This window comes from Pseudonaja textilis, chromosome 5 (assembly GCF_049901715.1).
Source record: "Pseudonaja textilis isolate UNSWEBS1 chromosome 5, rPseTex1.2, whole genome shotgun sequence".
Lineage (NCBI taxonomy): Eukaryota > Metazoa > Chordata > Lepidosauria > Squamata > Elapidae > Pseudonaja > Pseudonaja textilis.
In genome coordinates, this window is record NC_141994.1 from 30,409,817 (window position 1) to 30,427,157 (window position 17,341).

The 17,341-nt window shown below is 35.2% G+C and overlaps 1 protein-coding gene across 3 annotated transcripts in view; it reads left to right on the plus strand.

Moving 5' to 3' along the window:
• The window catches only part of XPOT (exportin for tRNA), a 33,426-nt gene that overhangs the window by 5,613 nt on the left and 10,472 nt on the right, over nucleotides 1–17,341 (plus strand). For all 3 annotated transcript variants that reach the window (XM_087934433.1, XM_026700123.2, XM_026700116.2), the window contains exons 2-16: nucleotides 2,408–2,535; nucleotides 3,730–3,812; nucleotides 5,542–5,598; nucleotides 5,966–6,035; nucleotides 6,180–6,398; nucleotides 8,033–8,217; nucleotides 8,606–8,774; nucleotides 9,391–9,627; nucleotides 9,746–9,784; nucleotides 10,547–10,609; nucleotides 12,132–12,256; nucleotides 13,097–13,238; nucleotides 13,330–13,449; nucleotides 13,610–13,704; nucleotides 15,094–15,163. In XM_087934433.1, coding sequence (XP_087790559.1) covers nucleotides 2,476–2,535; nucleotides 3,730–3,812; nucleotides 5,542–5,598; nucleotides 5,966–6,035; nucleotides 6,180–6,398; nucleotides 8,033–8,217; nucleotides 8,606–8,774; nucleotides 9,391–9,627; nucleotides 9,746–9,784; nucleotides 10,547–10,609; nucleotides 12,132–12,256; nucleotides 13,097–13,238; nucleotides 13,330–13,449; nucleotides 13,610–13,704; nucleotides 15,094–15,163 — 1,734 coding nt within the window. In that variant the 5' untranslated portion in view covers nucleotides 2,408–2,475. The remainder of the gene's footprint in view (nucleotides 1–2,407; nucleotides 2,536–3,729; nucleotides 3,813–5,541; nucleotides 5,599–5,965; nucleotides 6,036–6,179; nucleotides 6,399–8,032; nucleotides 8,218–8,605; nucleotides 8,775–9,390; nucleotides 9,628–9,745; nucleotides 9,785–10,546; nucleotides 10,610–12,131; nucleotides 12,257–13,096; nucleotides 13,239–13,329; nucleotides 13,450–13,609; nucleotides 13,705–15,093; nucleotides 15,164–17,341) is intronic.

The following is a 17,341-nucleotide window of genomic DNA, read 5'->3' on the forward strand; positions in this document are numbered from 1 at the left end:
GGAAAGGGAGAGGAGGAGGAGGAGGAGGGGCCTTACCTGAAGGGCAGCCTACAGAGAAAAGCTGAAAGGCTTTTCTCTAGTTCTTTCCGGTGAGCCATCCCTGCGTAGCTTTCTGGTCCCCACCCACTGGCCCATGCCCTGCCTTGGCTTTAACTGAGCGCAGTGGGCGCAGAGTGTGTCTCCCTCCCGTGCCATCAGGCTTACATTTGCGGGTAGCCATGGTGAACTTTGCAATCCCCGCAGGCTGGAAGATAAGTCTGATGCCGCTCAGCCCCCTCCTCCAGCTCGCATCTCCACCTGGAGTCCTGGACTCTCGGCAGCACAGCTGCTGGGAGTGGCCAGGGACCACGTGGCTGCGCTGCTAGCATTGCCCCTAAGCCAGTCAGCCCACACCCGCCACCCTTCGCCCTTCACCTTTGTAGTGAACAGTCCTTAATCATGCACTTCTCCTTTTGCAGTGCGTAGACCCCAATGGGCTTGAAGTTATCATAAGGGTGACGGAGGAGGAGAGGCAATGCGGGCAGTGCAGCATGCAGGGAGGGGCAGGGGGAGGGGCATAGTCACTACTGTGCACGGGCCAGATAGATTGAGTCAGCAGGCCATATCTGTCCCGTGGGCCATAGTTTAAGGATCTATGCTCCAAAAGGTGACATAGGAATATGGAGAAATAAACCTCTTTCCCCTGAAAATCTGATCAAAAGTTAGTATGTCAGCCAATTGTTGCTTCCTACAGATATTACTCAACTTATGACTGTTCATTTAATGATAGTTGAAGTTATGATGGCCTTTGAAAAAGTGACTTATTATCTTTCCTCCTAGTTATAACAACCGGATGAGCATGTGTGGTACACACATACGCAATATGTGATTGCAATTCAGGCACTTGGCTCGCGTTTACAAGATGTTGAAGCATCTTGTGGTCACATGATTGCAATTTGCAATTTTTTCAGCTGGCTCCTGACAAGCAAAGCCAGTTGGGAACATGCAGTTGGGGACTGCACATAATCACATGATTCTCTTAACCACCATGGTAGAAATAGTTGTAAAATTCGGTCTGATAACATGATGGCTTACTTAACGGGTTGTATCACTATGGGGTGGTATTCTACGGGTTCGTTACGGTTCGGTAGAACCGGTTGTTATGATTCCGGTAGTTCAGAGAACTGGTAAAACGTTCCCCTGGCTGGCCCAGCCCCTCTCCGCCCACTCCTCCATTGCTTGCCCTATCCTTATTGCGCATGTGCGACATTGCGCGCATGTGCGAGAATCACTGATGGCATTCTCCCCCTGCCCGCCCTACCCAGTCACTCCTTATAGCACATGTGTGCTACATCGCTTCCCACATTTTCCCGCCCATCGCTATCACCAGCCAGTCAGCCAGCCTTCCACCATCTGATCTCCCTAGATAAGTGAGGCTCTGCAAGCCCTGGTTGCCTACATGCCGCTGCTGCCGCCAGCACCAGTTGAGTCCTGACTCCTGGGCCGGCCTAGACCGCTGCTGCCATGCTGCCGCCGCCCTTAGCACTCTCATCCTAGCAAGCTCCCGCCCCACTTGCCTGGCTTGCTTAGCCACCAGCGCTGTGGCTCCATGTGGCACTTGTGGCCTAGCAAGGTTCCCCCATCACCCCACTTACCTGGCTTGGCAGTGGCTGAGAGGAAGTCGAGCCAGGGCTGAGCAGTCACTGCTTGGGTCCCGCCAGGATTCTCCACAGTTGCTGGGCCTTGCCTGCTAGGAGCAGGGGATGGGGGGGGCAACCAGAGAGCATGATCCTATGCCGCCCAGGCCCGCATAGCATCAGGGAAGACAAGCCAGGGCTGAGAGCTGCTGGACTCCCCACTAGCCCGCACCTCAGCTGCTGCTTCTTTGCTAGCCAGAACCAAGCTGGTAGCCCATATGCCGTCTCCTTGCAGAAGGTCCCAGCCTCACATGTGCATACTTGAGGCTGGGATCTTCTGCAAGGAGACAGTGCATGGGCAAGTCCCTTTGGCACCGCGATATGCATTGCTCTGTGTATACCTGAGATTTATTTAATTTATTTAATTTTTTATGTTAAAAATTAATCACACCAGGTACCATGAGATGTATCTGCAAGGAGACTAGTGATTAAGAACATATTGCCTCTATACCTTTACTAACAACATAGGAGAATGATACTTTTGTTTTGCTTCATATCTGGTTAGAAGATTTTTTAAATCTTGCCTAGCATTGACTGTTTCAGGCTTCCAGATGTGCTGGGCTGTAACATTTATTTGCCTGCCTAGTATGGTAAAAAAGAACAGGTATACAAACAAATTTTTGTTATATGATCTTTTTGTCTAAGATGTAGTTTATCTGAGACAAAATTATTTTTAAACCTTAGCTTTAATTTAGAATTTTGCTACCATCTTAATTTTATTTCATCCATAGATGTTTGTATCTCTGATTGTGTATGAATGGGATAATCCTGTTAAAGAAGCTGGAGAATAGCAGCAGAAATGGATGAGCAAGCTCTTCTAGGATTAAATCCAAATGCTGATTTAGATTTCAGGCAGCGAGTAAGTTTAATTATGCTTTTCTCATAATTTTTGTTTTTATAACAAGCTCAGTAAGAAGAGCATTTTAATTTCAGCTTGCTATAAATATTTCTGACCTATAGCCAAGATATGGCTGTTTTTTAAAGCTATATAACGCTTATCAAGATCTTTTCATCTCTACTTCACGATTCTCTAAACTAGTCCTTACCATTTCATTGCTCTGTAAAGATTTCACCAAGTGCTTCCTTAGTGCTGGTCACCTGTATCTTAACATCTTTGAGAGATGTTAAGATGTCCTCTGTCATCCATACTTTCCTTTTTTTCCCCAACATTGTGTTCATATTACTGCATTGTTATCCCCAACCCAATTTTGTCTTTTTTCTTTTTTGGGGTTATTTCCTTTTGTGACCTGGGTATTCTTCTCTATCCCTCAAAGTCCAGTTAAGATATGGATAGTATTGGATTAAGTTAAACTGACAATCTGGGGTTTTTTTTCAGAAGCAGATGACAATGTCAAAAAATTAAAAATATGTGTTAAAGTGAGAGTGACTTTTTGTTTTGGACCCCTCTCTGGCTTGGAATTAGTGCTATCTGTCATACGATCTCCAGCAGATTATCATGGAGGGGACTTGATTCTTTCCTTAGGTTTTCATCAAAATATGTGAGATCTTGAAAGTTGATAACGGTCATAGTTGTAACCAATTTTCTTTCTCACTTCTCCATGTTTAGTTAGAAAATGAAAAAGGGAGATACCCTTATATTTGCCAATCTGCAAATATACCTTTCTGCACTATTTGCAGGATTCTTGACCATATTCTTGACCTATTCATGTTTAAGGAATTGTAAACAGATCTCACAAAAGACAATATGGATGATAGAATAGAGGTCAGGCCTTCCACTCATTTTCAAGCCTTCACATGGTCAAACATCTTATTTTTTTCCGTGCTTCTTATAATTAATATTTAATTCTATTGGGAATGAGATTTCCTCTTTCTCCTGCTTATTCTCTTTTTTTTTCAGTTTTCTACCAAAGTGCTATTCCTCAGACCTCTACTTCACTTACTTTCCTTCAGATTTCCCTTATTCCTTTAGCAACTTTGCACTGATTAAAATAACATGGATTCTTAAATTTACTTTATTTCAAAGTTGTAGAGAATCAGCTATTTTTATTATGCCAATGTCTGTTTATTAAAAATGTGTTAAAAATAATTTCAGGCATTGGCCTATTTTGAACAGTTGAAGATATCTCCTGATGCTTGGCAAGTATGTGCTGAAGCTTTAGCCCAAAGAATCTACAGGTAACAAAATTTAAGTTGTTTCTTTTCTGAAGTAGAATGATAAGAGACAGTGTACCATTCTCCAGTGTGCTGACGAGAGAATCCAACGAATGGGTTAACTCCGCCTTTCTGCCCAGAGACTGAGTCCTTTTAAACTTTTTTAGTCACACCTCTCTTGACTGTGCCCCAGTTTAGACTCAGTCTTAGCCCAAGAGAGTTGCGTTAACAAGAGCTCCACAGAGCAAAAAGGCAGAGTTAAATTCTTTGGATTCTCTCTCAGCACATCAAGGAGTGTATCAGGTAAGACCAACGCCCCTTCTCATGCACCATATAATTCATAATAATACCAATAAAGGGGAATATTTGTAGTTCAGGGTTGAAATAAGCGGTCCTTGGTGCTCTCTAGGCTTGGTTGTTTTCTTGCAAACATTTCATTATCCAAACTAGGAAATTTAGTTAACACTACTAATGTTGCTTAATTTGGATAATGAAATGTCTGCAAGAAAACAGCCAAGGTCAGAGAGCACCAAGGACCCCTTGATCCATAATAGCTAGACATCTGAGATTAGTTTATATTTTTGTAGTCATATTGAAATTGCATATGAAGTAGAAACAATACTCTGTATATACAATAATTGTAAATATAAATTTCAAGCATCCAGCTCTATTATTGTTTGATGTGGTTATATCCTGATCAACACAATTAGTGGAACTAATGGAAGCTGAATTCTCTTCTGTTTCTCAGAAAGTTTGTCAGCCAAAGAATTCTTCTTTGAAGTATATGGCTTTGTTTAACTTTATGGGCTAGGATTATAGTGTTAAATTAGCAAAAACCTAGATTGTTCTTATGTGTGAGATTTGTGATTTTCACATATGCTGCTATCTTTAGTGTTTTCAGTTAAAAGTTATTCTGTGTCACTGAATGCTGCTTTTTGTCCTTTTACATGTATGGATCCAAACCAAAGGTTAATCTATTATTAGTCTAACAGCCTAATTTGTTATTAGTCTAAACAGATATTGTAACAGCATGACTGTAACAAAACTACATGTTCAAACAGATACTACTGTATTTCTGTCTCTTAACAGACTTAACAATCTCTTAGATGTTTTTTTAGAAGAAATTATTCATTATTTCACCCATGTTAGAGTTTGAATAGTTTGAGCCATTTGCTGACAGCTAAACATAACCCGTGTTGTAATATGAATTGCATGCTCATGATCTCTTGCAATATCTCTTGTGATAGTGTGAAGTATCCACAGCCAACTCTATGATCAACCTCTAGGAATTTAGCTTAAATATAAAATCTCTTGCTTGAATTGGACTATTTTTAATAACATTTTACCACTGCCTGTAGTGTCGGAAGCAATGTCTAGTTTGTAGTAATTATAGCTAAATTTTGTAATCTGTCATTAAACCAAAAATAGTTTGGAACAATGATTTCTGCTGCAAAAAGTATGCAATTTTGTTATTTAAAAGGAGATTGACTTGAACCCAGATATCAATTTAGGTCTTCAAATGAAGAGCAGAATGTAAGCGAAATCAGTAAATGAATACATATGTACATATTTGTCTATAATTTTATATGTACTATTATACTATTATAATTATGTACTATTATAATTATGAAGAACGCAACATTTTAATCAGTGACTATCCATGGACTAGATTCCTATCCAAACCATCTGTAGATAAAACATAACAAATAAACTGTTTCATCCCAGATTTCTTAAATTGTTTTTTCTATTTCAGTGATGATCACATCAAGTTTTTCTGCTTTCAAGTTTTGGAACATCAAATTAAATACAAGTGAGATACTTGTTTTATATTTATGAAAGGTTGAAGTAGATAAACTTTGCAATCCTTTCCAAATTTACAATTTTTGTAAAGGTCTGGATTGGAGATGGGGAAAACGTAAGACAAACTATATATTAGCATGTGTGCATGTAAACATACACATATAAGTATGCATATATAAATCAAATTACTTGTTTCTGATTATGTATTTTATTTACATATTCAACTCTGGTGTAATCTTCTAATTCAAAAATTCCTATCCATAGCAGTTGTATTTAAAAACCCAAAATCTTAGGTAGCCAATAGGATACTGGAAGCTTCTCCAAGAATGTTTCTCTAAAATATTTGTAAATATTTTAATATAAATGCTCTGTTTCAGGTATTCTCAACTAACTGAAGTACAGCAACAGCTAATTAGGGAAACACTAGTAACATGGCTACAGGCACAGGTAAGTTTTTCTCATATAATTTATTATTATTTACCATGTGCTTTAATAATTTTCCAAATAGATTACTTTATCTATAAAAATATAACCACTTATTTCATTTATGATCATATCTTGAAAAATGATAAAAATACATTTTTTTTCCAGATGTTGAATTCTCAGTCAGAGAAGACATTTATACGAAACAAAGCAGCTCAGGTCTTTGCTTTGCTGTTTGTTACAGAATATCTTACAAAATGGCCCAAGTTTTTCTTTGATATTCTATCTGTGGTAGGCTTGAATCCTCGAGGTGTGGACCTTTATCTCAGAATTCTTATGGCAGTTGATGCTGAACTGGTAGATAGGGATGTTGTTCACACCTCAGAGGTAAGTTCCTTTTTTATAAACTAAATGTGCTCATTGATTTCAGTGTTGTATAACATTAATATTGACATAATAAGTTGGTTTTTGGTGACAGTTTCATAATCAACTGTTTTGTTAAACAAAGCAGATTTAGAAGCCATGTCTTAAAAATGTCATATTTACAAACTACAGAAATGTCTTTTTTAACCTGGTATCATCCATATGTTTTGGAATGATTTCAGAATGTTTGTGCTAGCTGGGGAACTCAAGAAATTTGAGTTCTGACATACTTACAGAACATTAGGTTGGGAGAAGCTGCAATAGAGCTTGTGATACAATATGAGATCATGGTCATATGTATAATAGAAGTAATTGTTAAATTTGAGATTATAGAAAAAGATTGTTTTAATTTCTACTTTTAAAAACAAGAAACTGAATTTTTTTTTTTTGCCTAATGCAGTTATGAATCATTTCAGCCTCCTTAAATTCTATCTGCTATAATAATTATGTAAGGAGAAACGCAAGTGATCTACATTCCATTCAAAGTCACTTCTTACAATTGTACCTGATGTAGTGATATCTGACATATATTGACAATAATTTTCATTATTACAAAGAAATGCTATGTTTTTTAATATGTAAGTTGTCTAATGTTAGGTAAGTGAGGCAGCATATAAATTGATTAGAGTAAATAAATAAAAAATAAATGATGCAGGCAAAAATGTAAACATTCTGCAAGTCAGCCACATAGAACTACAAATTCATTGTCACATGCACTAAAATGTAACACACACCCCGACCAGAAACAAAAATATACACAGTGCAATAAAGTAAAAAGTATACATAAATAAAAGGGCATACAAGAGAAGGGGCAGAAAGGAAAACTAATTCACTTAGATTCACCAAATGCATAATATAATATAACATAATATAATACATAGATGGGTACTCCTACTCACATGCTCTAAAATAGAAGGTAATGCATACAGATACACAGTCGGGGAAAAATAATCCATAGAGATGTATAGACTGCAGCAGCAAGAGAAAAAAAGATTGGTAAGCACAGAGTGATGAAATATGTCAGAGTATTAAAAGGCAGAAGGCATGAAAAAGCTGAGGAAAGCAAGGCAGGGAGAGAAAGATATTCAGAAACATGGAGGCATGAGTTAAAGGAGAATATTTAAAAAAAACACCCAACTGCAAGCAGGGCAGATAGTTAAAAAAAGTAAGAGATAAGAAAAAGTACAGAGCAAGGTGGAGAAGTAATATAAAGATTGTTGGGGCTGTGGGTACAGTTAACCAATCAACATCAAAACTTCTTGATGATCTACCCCAGTAATGCTGCTTTGGGTGAGACCACACTGGAAAGAGACTGAAGTTTGGCATGAGGCCCCAAGAAGGGAGTTTTAGACTTCCTCTCTTTTACATGCACAGACGACTCATAATTTTTTTTAAAAAATGCATTTTATCCCTAATATGTGAGAAACATTTGAAATTACAAAGTAGTGATGAAGAGACATCAACCATACAGATGCATTTTATGATTAATATTAGATTACTGCTACGATTAACTTTCCCAGCATTTTCAATTTTCAAAGAACAGAAACAGGCATCTCAGTTTTTACTTTTGAAGACTAACGTCCTTATTATATCTATAGGAGGCTCGCAGAAATACTCTACTAAAGGATACTATGAGGGAGCAATGCATTCCAAGTTTGGTTGAATCATGGTATCAAATCTTGCAAACCTATCAGTATACAAATTCAGAATTGACATGTCAATGCCTTGAAGTAGTTGGAGCATATGTCTCTTGGATAGATTTGAGTTTAATTGCAAATGAAAGGTAATGCTGTTATTGATTCTAAATTCACTAATGAAGTTACTGTGTAATAAAACTGTAGTGAAATTTTAGAGTAACCATCATTAAAAAATAAGTCTTTTTTAATTGTTTGGAAAATTAGCCACTTTAAAATTTATTGTTAGCTGTCTTGCAAATACAGTGAAACCTAATTTTAAAGGGCTATTTTTGAGGAGATTATCTATTATTTCTGAATATCTGTTAAATATAGGAGTATCTCATTGTGGCAATTTACAACAGTATAATTGTACCATTTTATGTTATTTGCATGCTGTTACACAAATAGCTTAAATTGACACAGAGAAAGTAACATTTACTTGCAATTTCTGTTTTTACCCAGAAAGCAAAATTTTGATCTTTTTTTTTTCTTTAGGTTTATAAATATGCTGCTAGGTCACATGTCCATAGAAGTTTTACGAGAGGAAGCATGTGACTGCTTGTTTGAAATTGTAAATAAGGGAATGGATCCAATTGATAAAACTAAGTTGGTAGAAACTTTGTGTCAAGTTTTGCAGTCTGCTGGCCTATTTATAGTTGATCAGGTTAGTTATTTTTAGTGAAAGAAAAGTTACATTACTATGATTGGTAAGACTGTTTGTGTCTTCAGTACTTATAAAAATCATTTGCGTTGTTTGCTCTAAACAGCATTTTATGATATCTGTCCCAGTAATTTAACTGTGCTTATGTGATAAAGCATTTCTTTTCATCAGTGATAAAGCTCCCGTTATCCAGCTTCAATGTACAATACTCTGTTTGTAGTTTCTTCCATATTGTATAATTTTATAAGCTTGTCAGCTGAATAGATTTGGGTGGGGTCTGTTTAAATTTCTGCATTTTCACATGCTGACATGATGTGTGTGTACGTGTAAGTAATGTATTCATGTGTAAAAGAATTGGGAATAATATAAATCCAAGCCATAGCCACTAACATAAGTATAAAATTCAATGTTTGCAAGTGGTCTTGGGAAAATAACAACATTAATAGATTTTATTTATTGCTGTTTCATCTAGTAAATGCAACCAGTATTGCTGTCTAAGTGATCATTTGAATCTACTATAACATTATGCATCATGGAGATTTTATTTTTTACAGGGATATAATCTGTGACTTGAGTTGTTCATTTTTCTTTAAATGTGTTTAATGTTTAACCTTTACAGGAAGAAGATGTAGACTTTCTAGCTAGATTCTCTAAACTGATCAATGGAATTGGGCAGGCATTGATAGCTAGCTGGTCTAAACTTGTGAAGATTGGAGATTTGAAAAATGCTCAAGATACTCTACAAGCAATTGAAGCAAAAGTGGCTCTAATGTTACAACTTTTGATTCATGAAGATGATGATATATCTTCAAATATAATCGGTTTTTGTTATGATTATCTGCACCTATTGAAACAGGTAAATTTATGAAATTTTGCATTATGAAAAGTCCATGTTTTCTTCAACCTTTTCAGTATTAACATGTGTACGTTGCTTGAGGCATTTGAAAACTAGGTTTGTTTCTTTTATTTTGTAGCTCCCTGTGCTTTCAGAACAACAAAAAGCTAATGTAGAGGTAAGAATAATGATATGCTATTATGAGTAAAATAAGCTCTTTATTTTACTACTCAATAAAACTGCCATGGGAAGCCATTTCAGATCTGCAGTAAAATAAACATATTTTAACATTAAAATTGTAAATTAAAAAAATGAAATAATCCCCAAACTTATTTAAATTCTTATCAGATAATAACTTTTTTTTACCAACAAGTCATGAAATCATTATATGTTCTTTGATTTAGAGGAGGACCCCTGCCCCCAAATGCAGCTGCATGTCATTTTAATAATAAAATAAAACTGGTATTTTCCTTCACTCTCCTTCCATCACCAGTTGAATACAATGACTAATTGGGGAAAAAACCTTTCAGGTGATAGTTCTTAGCATTATGAGAAAAGAGGAAGTTTACTTATTGGGAGAGGGAGGGTAACATAGAAGAGAATGGTCAGAGCTAGAGGGGAGGGGAAGGTATTTTATTCTCAAAAATATATATATTATTTATTCTGATGTCCAAACCAGCTCAGTAAAAATATACAAATCAAATGCTAAACCGGTTATTTTGAGTTCTCTGCAGCTGAATGTCTTGCACTTAAAATTACTATTTATTTCCTTGCATTTATAATGGTATGGTATAAAACAGCACACATACAGATTACTTTAATAATATTTCATTACTTCTGTTCTGCATTATTTCTGTTGAATCTTTCTCACTGCTTTTATTATTTTAATAAATAGAAGTTTATATTAGATGATAATTTTATCACTGATTTATCTTTCTAGGCAATTATGCTGGCAGTAATGAAAAAGTTAACATACGATGAAGAATACAACTTTGAAAATGAGGTTAGAAGTCACCCTTAAATAATTCAGTGACAATTTCAGTTCTTATGGTACCTGTTTCTTATTCCAGTTAGCTGTCTAACTCCAGAAATGATAGTTGGACTAATCTGGATACTTTTCAGAGATACCCCATTATAACTTGTGCTGCACAGGTCTAAAATAAAATATAACCACATTGTAGATGCACAGTGGACTCATTAGTATTTTGCCCATCTTTCCAATGTCATTCTAGAAAGCTGAGAATGAAGGAGCATTATTCAAAGTATTGTAGCTCTGTCCAAAATAGACTGACTATTTCAGCATGAAGGATAATGACGATTACAAAACAGTGCCCCAGGATTGTCAAATGATTCTGAAGAATGTAACAGTTGACCAAGAACAATTAATAGGGCTAAACGATTTACATTGTATGTTTCCACTGGCAGGCAAAACTGTCTCAGTACCACATTCTACATAGCTTTGTCACTAAAATTTTTCAGAATTTCAGGACATTGTTAAGCTAAACCAGGGCTGTCAAACTCAGGGCCCGCTGGCCGGATCTGGGCTGAAGGGTGCTTAAATCTGGCCTGTGGGCTGGCTGGAAATAGCAAAGGAGTGATCCACGGTGCCCCTGGCAGCCAAAACGGGGTGCAGTGAGGCCACACACTGGATGGGCTCCTGTAGCACTCTGCCATCCAAAACGGGGGTTGCTGTAGGAGGTGTCCATCTTGTCTCCACCCCCCTCCACCCCACTCCTCTGGCCCGCAGAGGAGAAGTACAATGCTGATCCGGCCCTCGAAGAAATCCAGTTTGACACCCCTTAGCTAGACTGACTTATCAAATGCTTATGAAGACCGATATCAGGAATTAGAGGCAGTAATATGTAAAGTTTTCTTTTGGGAAGTTAGATTGGCATATGCTTGTAAGTAGCCTTGAAAACTGTATGATTTTTTCATTAGTAAGTTTCTCATAAAAATGGAAACAACTTTGATGTAGATAATTATTTATTTTAACATTCTGATCTAAAACTTTTAAATAATTTTCATAGGTATGTTTTACAAATGAGAAGTATTTGATCCTTTGGGTTCTTTTCTCCTTCTATTTCATACCCACCACTCCCTCATCAGCACAAGAGATCAAGTTCCTGTTCCTGCTTTAAAATAACAGTAAAGGAACAGGACCAAGAACAATCATTTTGGTGTAATGGTTAAAGGTACCAGGCTGGAAACCAGGAGACCATGAGTCATTTCCTGCCTTGGGCACAAGGCAAGAACAAATCACATTCAAAAATGTCAATAAAAGTATGCTGTTTTGTCCACCTGGTCATCAGGAATCAAGAGTGAGACAAAAGGTAGTAAGAGTGATAATAATAAAGGCATTTATGTAATTGTAATCTAGCAGGACTACTTTAACAGATAATAAGATTACAGGCAACAAGGATGATGGATCTACTAATGTTTGTTAATCATCTAGCAAGAAATGCCTTGTAATATCCAAATGCTAATATATTATGGAACTAATTTGTTCATACTATCTATGTTGACAGGGTGAAGATGAAGCCATGTTTGTAGAATATCGGAAACAACTAAAACTGTTGTTGGATAGACTTGCACAAGTCTCACCTGAATTACTATTGGTTTCTGTTCGCAGAGTTTTTAACACTACATTGCAGTAAGTTTCAAATGAATTTCTGATAAAAGTTTTCTAGTAATTAGGTAAATATTTCTTTCTTTTTAGTGACAATTGATACTTAAGACCTGCTTTCCAGTTGGCTGATTGGTAATGATTACATTTTAGTAGCCAAAATCTGATTATTGGAACTATAAGGATTTCATAGGTTTTTTTTGCTATGTAGGCTCCTTTGTTAATTGTTAATACATTTGCAAGTCTAATAGTTTCATTAACCTGAGGGGGAAAAAACCTGTTAACGGCAATACCTTTCTCCCACTCCCTTCCCACTCCATTGTGTTCTCCTGGAAGAGGGAAAAAGAAGTGCTTTGCGAATAAATTGGAAAGAAATAAGTGGTATTAGCTTCAAAAACACTTGGCAATTTAAAACACAAGCATAAAATTTTAATGTGGGGGAAAAGAGGATTGCATACAACAAACAGAAAGAATTTATTTCATTATATTATATTGCCAAGTTAGGTTTCTTCTTGTTCACAAGAAAAATACTTGAATAATCTTCCCTCTTTTAGGGTTCATATTCTTTAGTGCATACTATAGTAAAAATATATAGAGTTTATACCAAATGAATCAAATTAAATTTCAAATTATTACCATAACCAATGACTGGTGACTTGGAGAAAGTTTGCCCAGAAGATAGAAGAGAGGTTTGAAGAAGGCTGGTGTAGTTGATAATCCCAGAAATTAATTGTTAATGTTTAATTTATCTGTTGATGAAATATTCATGTTTTTATAGGTATCTTTAATTAACTTGAATTCAAATAAATTATTCATAAAATAATTTCATATTTTGTTAATTTGTTTTCTATCTATTCTTTCTTATAGGAATTGGCAAACCAAACCATTTATGGAAGTAGAAGTAGCAATAAGATTGTTATATATGTTAGCTGAAGCTCTTCCAGTATCTCATAGTGCTCACTTTACAGGTGATACAAAAGCTAGTGCTCTGCAAGACATGATGCGGACTGTAAGTATGAATCAAAATTGGTATAATTTGTTATAATTTTTATATCAACAAAATTGACTCAGTCATTTTTCTCTTTTCCTTTTCTCTTTAGTTGGTTACATCAGGTATTAGCACTTACCAGCACACATCAGTAACTCTGGAATTCTTTGAGACTGTGGTCAGATATGAAAAATTTTTCTCTTTGGAACCTCAACACATTCCGAATGTTTTAGTAAGTTCATACTAGATAGCTATTTGTTTATAAAATTGTCCATAATATTACATCTCTCTTTTAAAATAACGTTGAATAATATTGGATCCCTTCGGATCCAATTTGCCTCTTTTGGTTTGTTAGAAATTCAAATGGCTAAATTGTTCCTTTTTAATTGCAGATAGCATTCTTGGATCACAGAGGTCTTCGCCATACTAATCCAAAAGTACGAAGCAGAATATCATACCTTTTTTCCAGATTTGTCAAATTCCTCAAGTAAGCTTAATGACAGGTCATTTAATAAAAATGAATATTCTGAGACAATGATAGCATGGGGAAAGAATTTTGGCTATACAATAGAACTATATAAATGGTAGAAACTACGGGATTGCTATTATAAGTTAACAATGTCAACCACATATAAAGAAAATTTGTATAAGATGTTTTATAGATGGCCTTTTGCACCAATGAGGTTGGCAAGGATTTTAATGATATCAGCCAAATGTTGGAAGTGCCACCAGATACCTGTTTGATATTATCATATGTGGTGGACATGTGTAGAAGCCAAAAAATATTGGACAAAAATACACACGTAGTTGAAAAACATGACACAACAGCATATTGATTTAAAACCTGAAATATTCCTGTTGGGGATCTTACCTGAAACTTATAGTAAAGAGAATATATACTTAATTATTCATTTGCTAACTGCAGCTAGAATTGTATTTGCTCAAAGCTGGAAAAGTGAAGAGATTCCTACTGATGAAAATGTGATTAAGAAAATATTAGAATGTGCAGAAATGAACAGATTAACACTTGCAATTAAAGAGAAGGAGCAACCTGAATATTACAAGATATGGGAACTATTTTATTGATGATTAGAGAAAAAACATAAAAGCTAGAAATATCTAATAGATTAGTGAAATAAGGAAAATATCTTAATAGAATTAAACATGGTAAGAAGAGGATTGTTAGAATGATAGATATACAGTATTATACATGCTAATCAGTGAAGATCTAAACATGTTATTGTTATAGTGTAAGGGATATGTATATTAATAAGATAACAATGGAGAACTAATATCAATGTAATGAATATGGTCATAATTTTGATTATTGTTGCAAAAGATATCTGTATTCAGATGACACACCGTTAAATGGAAGATGAATTGTTTGTACTTATAAAAAAATAAAAACTTTTCTATATATAAAAAAGAATATTCTGAATAGAATTTGATAGGTTTGGTAAATATAGAAGACTGTTAAATACACTCAGAAGGATGTTTTTCCAGCACAAATAATAGAAGCATATCTTAATTTTTAAGATTGATTTTTACTTCCAAAGACCAAAACCATTAATTTATAATTTATTTTTCTCTTCAACTATGTCATTCTAAAATCTATACATACTATTGTGATATAGTTCTAAATCATGATTTTCTTATTTCCACATTAATGAAAATCTAATGTGATTTGATGATTAGTACATTCATTAAACACTGGGTCTATTTTGCTCTGCCATTGGAGTACAAGATAGATTTGTATAATTGATGCTGTAAACTTCTAACTGGTAAACTTTAATACAGTGGTATTGTTGAATTTTAATATTGGAGCTATTTAACATATTTTTAAGTGTGTAATGTGGCTTACATTCTTATGTTTTAGTAAACAAATGAACCCTTTTATTGAAGATGTATTGAACAGAATACAAGACCTGCTAGAACTTTCTCCACCTGTAAGTATTTTGTATTAGCTTTAATGAAGATTGCAGACTTGTGGATTGCTGAAGGAGAGAGGGAGAACTTAGTTTACTGAATTGCCACTTAAGTGTTGGAGATAGCTAAAGAAATGTATGAATTATAATGGATCTTTTTTCTGAAAACTCAAGGTGGCAGATCTCCCCTTGTATTATCTCCATAATACAGCCTATTGGTTGAACTAACAGACTGTGATTGCCTTGTAATCATCTGATGAACTCTGTAAATAAGAATGGATTTGAAACTGGATCTCCCTCCCTCAAGCTCATTACCTTAATCTCTGTTTTCATATTGGGTTCTAATATATACATATATTTGATTTATGAGTTCATCAAGTAAGAACCTTATCTCTGATTAGCCACATATGATATGTTTGATTTATTCTTTCAGTTATCATAGAATATGTCATGTCTGTACTTCATCTGAAATGGTCCTGGTGGTCCTGGATACAGGCTTAAATATTTAACTTATGTTTTATAAAAATAGAAGATACTCACAAGCTCAATTGGTATCTTAGTTTAGTCTGTCTTAAGATAAAGATAAGATAAAAATAAGTGGAGATTGTCTTCACTTTTGTGGACTAACACATTATATGCTCCTGATTCTTAAAAACATTAGATGACTCCTTCAAGTCATCTCTAGAGAGTAAAATAGAAGAAATGCTAAAATATGAATGTGGTTTATTTATATAATAATTGTGTGACTGGTTTAAGATGTATGAAAACTGTGCCTTGACAGTTGGGAAAATGCTATTATTCCCTTGCACAAAAACAGATAGGAAATAGAATGCAAAAACTCATACAGATAGTTTCTTCATATTTTTTAACTTTAGGAGGTCATGGAGAAATTACTCATTTGATAGATTTCAAATTACAATTCATTGTTGTAATTTCTTATTGAAAGAAAGTTGAAAGTGAATAGGGTTGAATAGCAGAGAGATTTGTATAGGTATGTAATTTAAAATCTGTTGATCTTTATAAGAATAGTTTATAATGGAAAAAGGCTTGCTTGAAAATAGATGCAATACTTAGCAAATGGTTCAACACTAACCATCAGAAGGCAAGGACGTGTGATGTCTTCCTTGCTTAATATATTTGTAGAGAAATGCACGAAGAATGATTGTGGTGACAGTAAAGATGTGTTGGTTAGGGTTACACGGATATCTGTACTGTTAAGAGTGGTGCAAGTTATACATCAATGAGAAAAATGTAAGCAGTATGAATTTGAATATTTTGTTAGAATATTAATTAAATGGGAAAATGGATGGAAAAATTTTAATATTTACAAATATCAAAATATTGCTTTGTAGTCTTCTCTGAATGATTGTCGAAATAAACCAGAATGATTGTGTATAAGGATATCCTTCTGCCTATGGTATTATGTGTCATGTAAAAATTGGGTAGGTCAGACAAACAAAACTAAATTAAATGTAGTGGAAATATTTCTTGATGAAACAAGAATACATAGTATTGAATGAAGATAGATGCGTTTAGTATAAAAACAATATTTTCAGGTGTGGATATACAATGAATTAACAAGGATCAAACTGCAAAAGAAACATATAAAAAGTATTGTGAGGTGGATTACTCTATAAATCAGATTAATAAATAGAAAATGGGTCAAGAAGGAAAAGCTAAAGGAAGATGTAGATCAGGGGTATCAAAATTTCATTGAGGGCTGCAGCAGGATTGTGTTTGATCTTGGGGGGGCAGGATGGGCGTGGCAAGCTTGACGTCACTCTTGTGATCAAATGCCACTTTTGCTAATAGTTTGTTTTGCTAACACTCTACCAGCAAAAATGGAGCACAGGAGGGCCATACATGGCCTTCACAAGCTCAGTTTTTGCTGGCAGAGGCACTGTGGGCCAGTCCTTTGTTGTTTCCACAGTAGCCCAGAGAATCAGATCTAAACACACTGTGGGCCGGATCTGGCCTGCAGGCCATGAGTTTGACATCCCTGATATAGATGGATGAAATTGGTAAAATTATCAGGAGGACTGGGAGAAGTTTAAAGAACAAAAAACAATATTTGAAACAGTGTCTGGTCAGGGTGAAACCAAGTATGATTTGCAAGGACAAAAAGATGTAATGGTGAATTGTGAATGGTACAGCTATAAACATTTATGTCTCTGTGTGACATGTGTTCACATGTGTGAC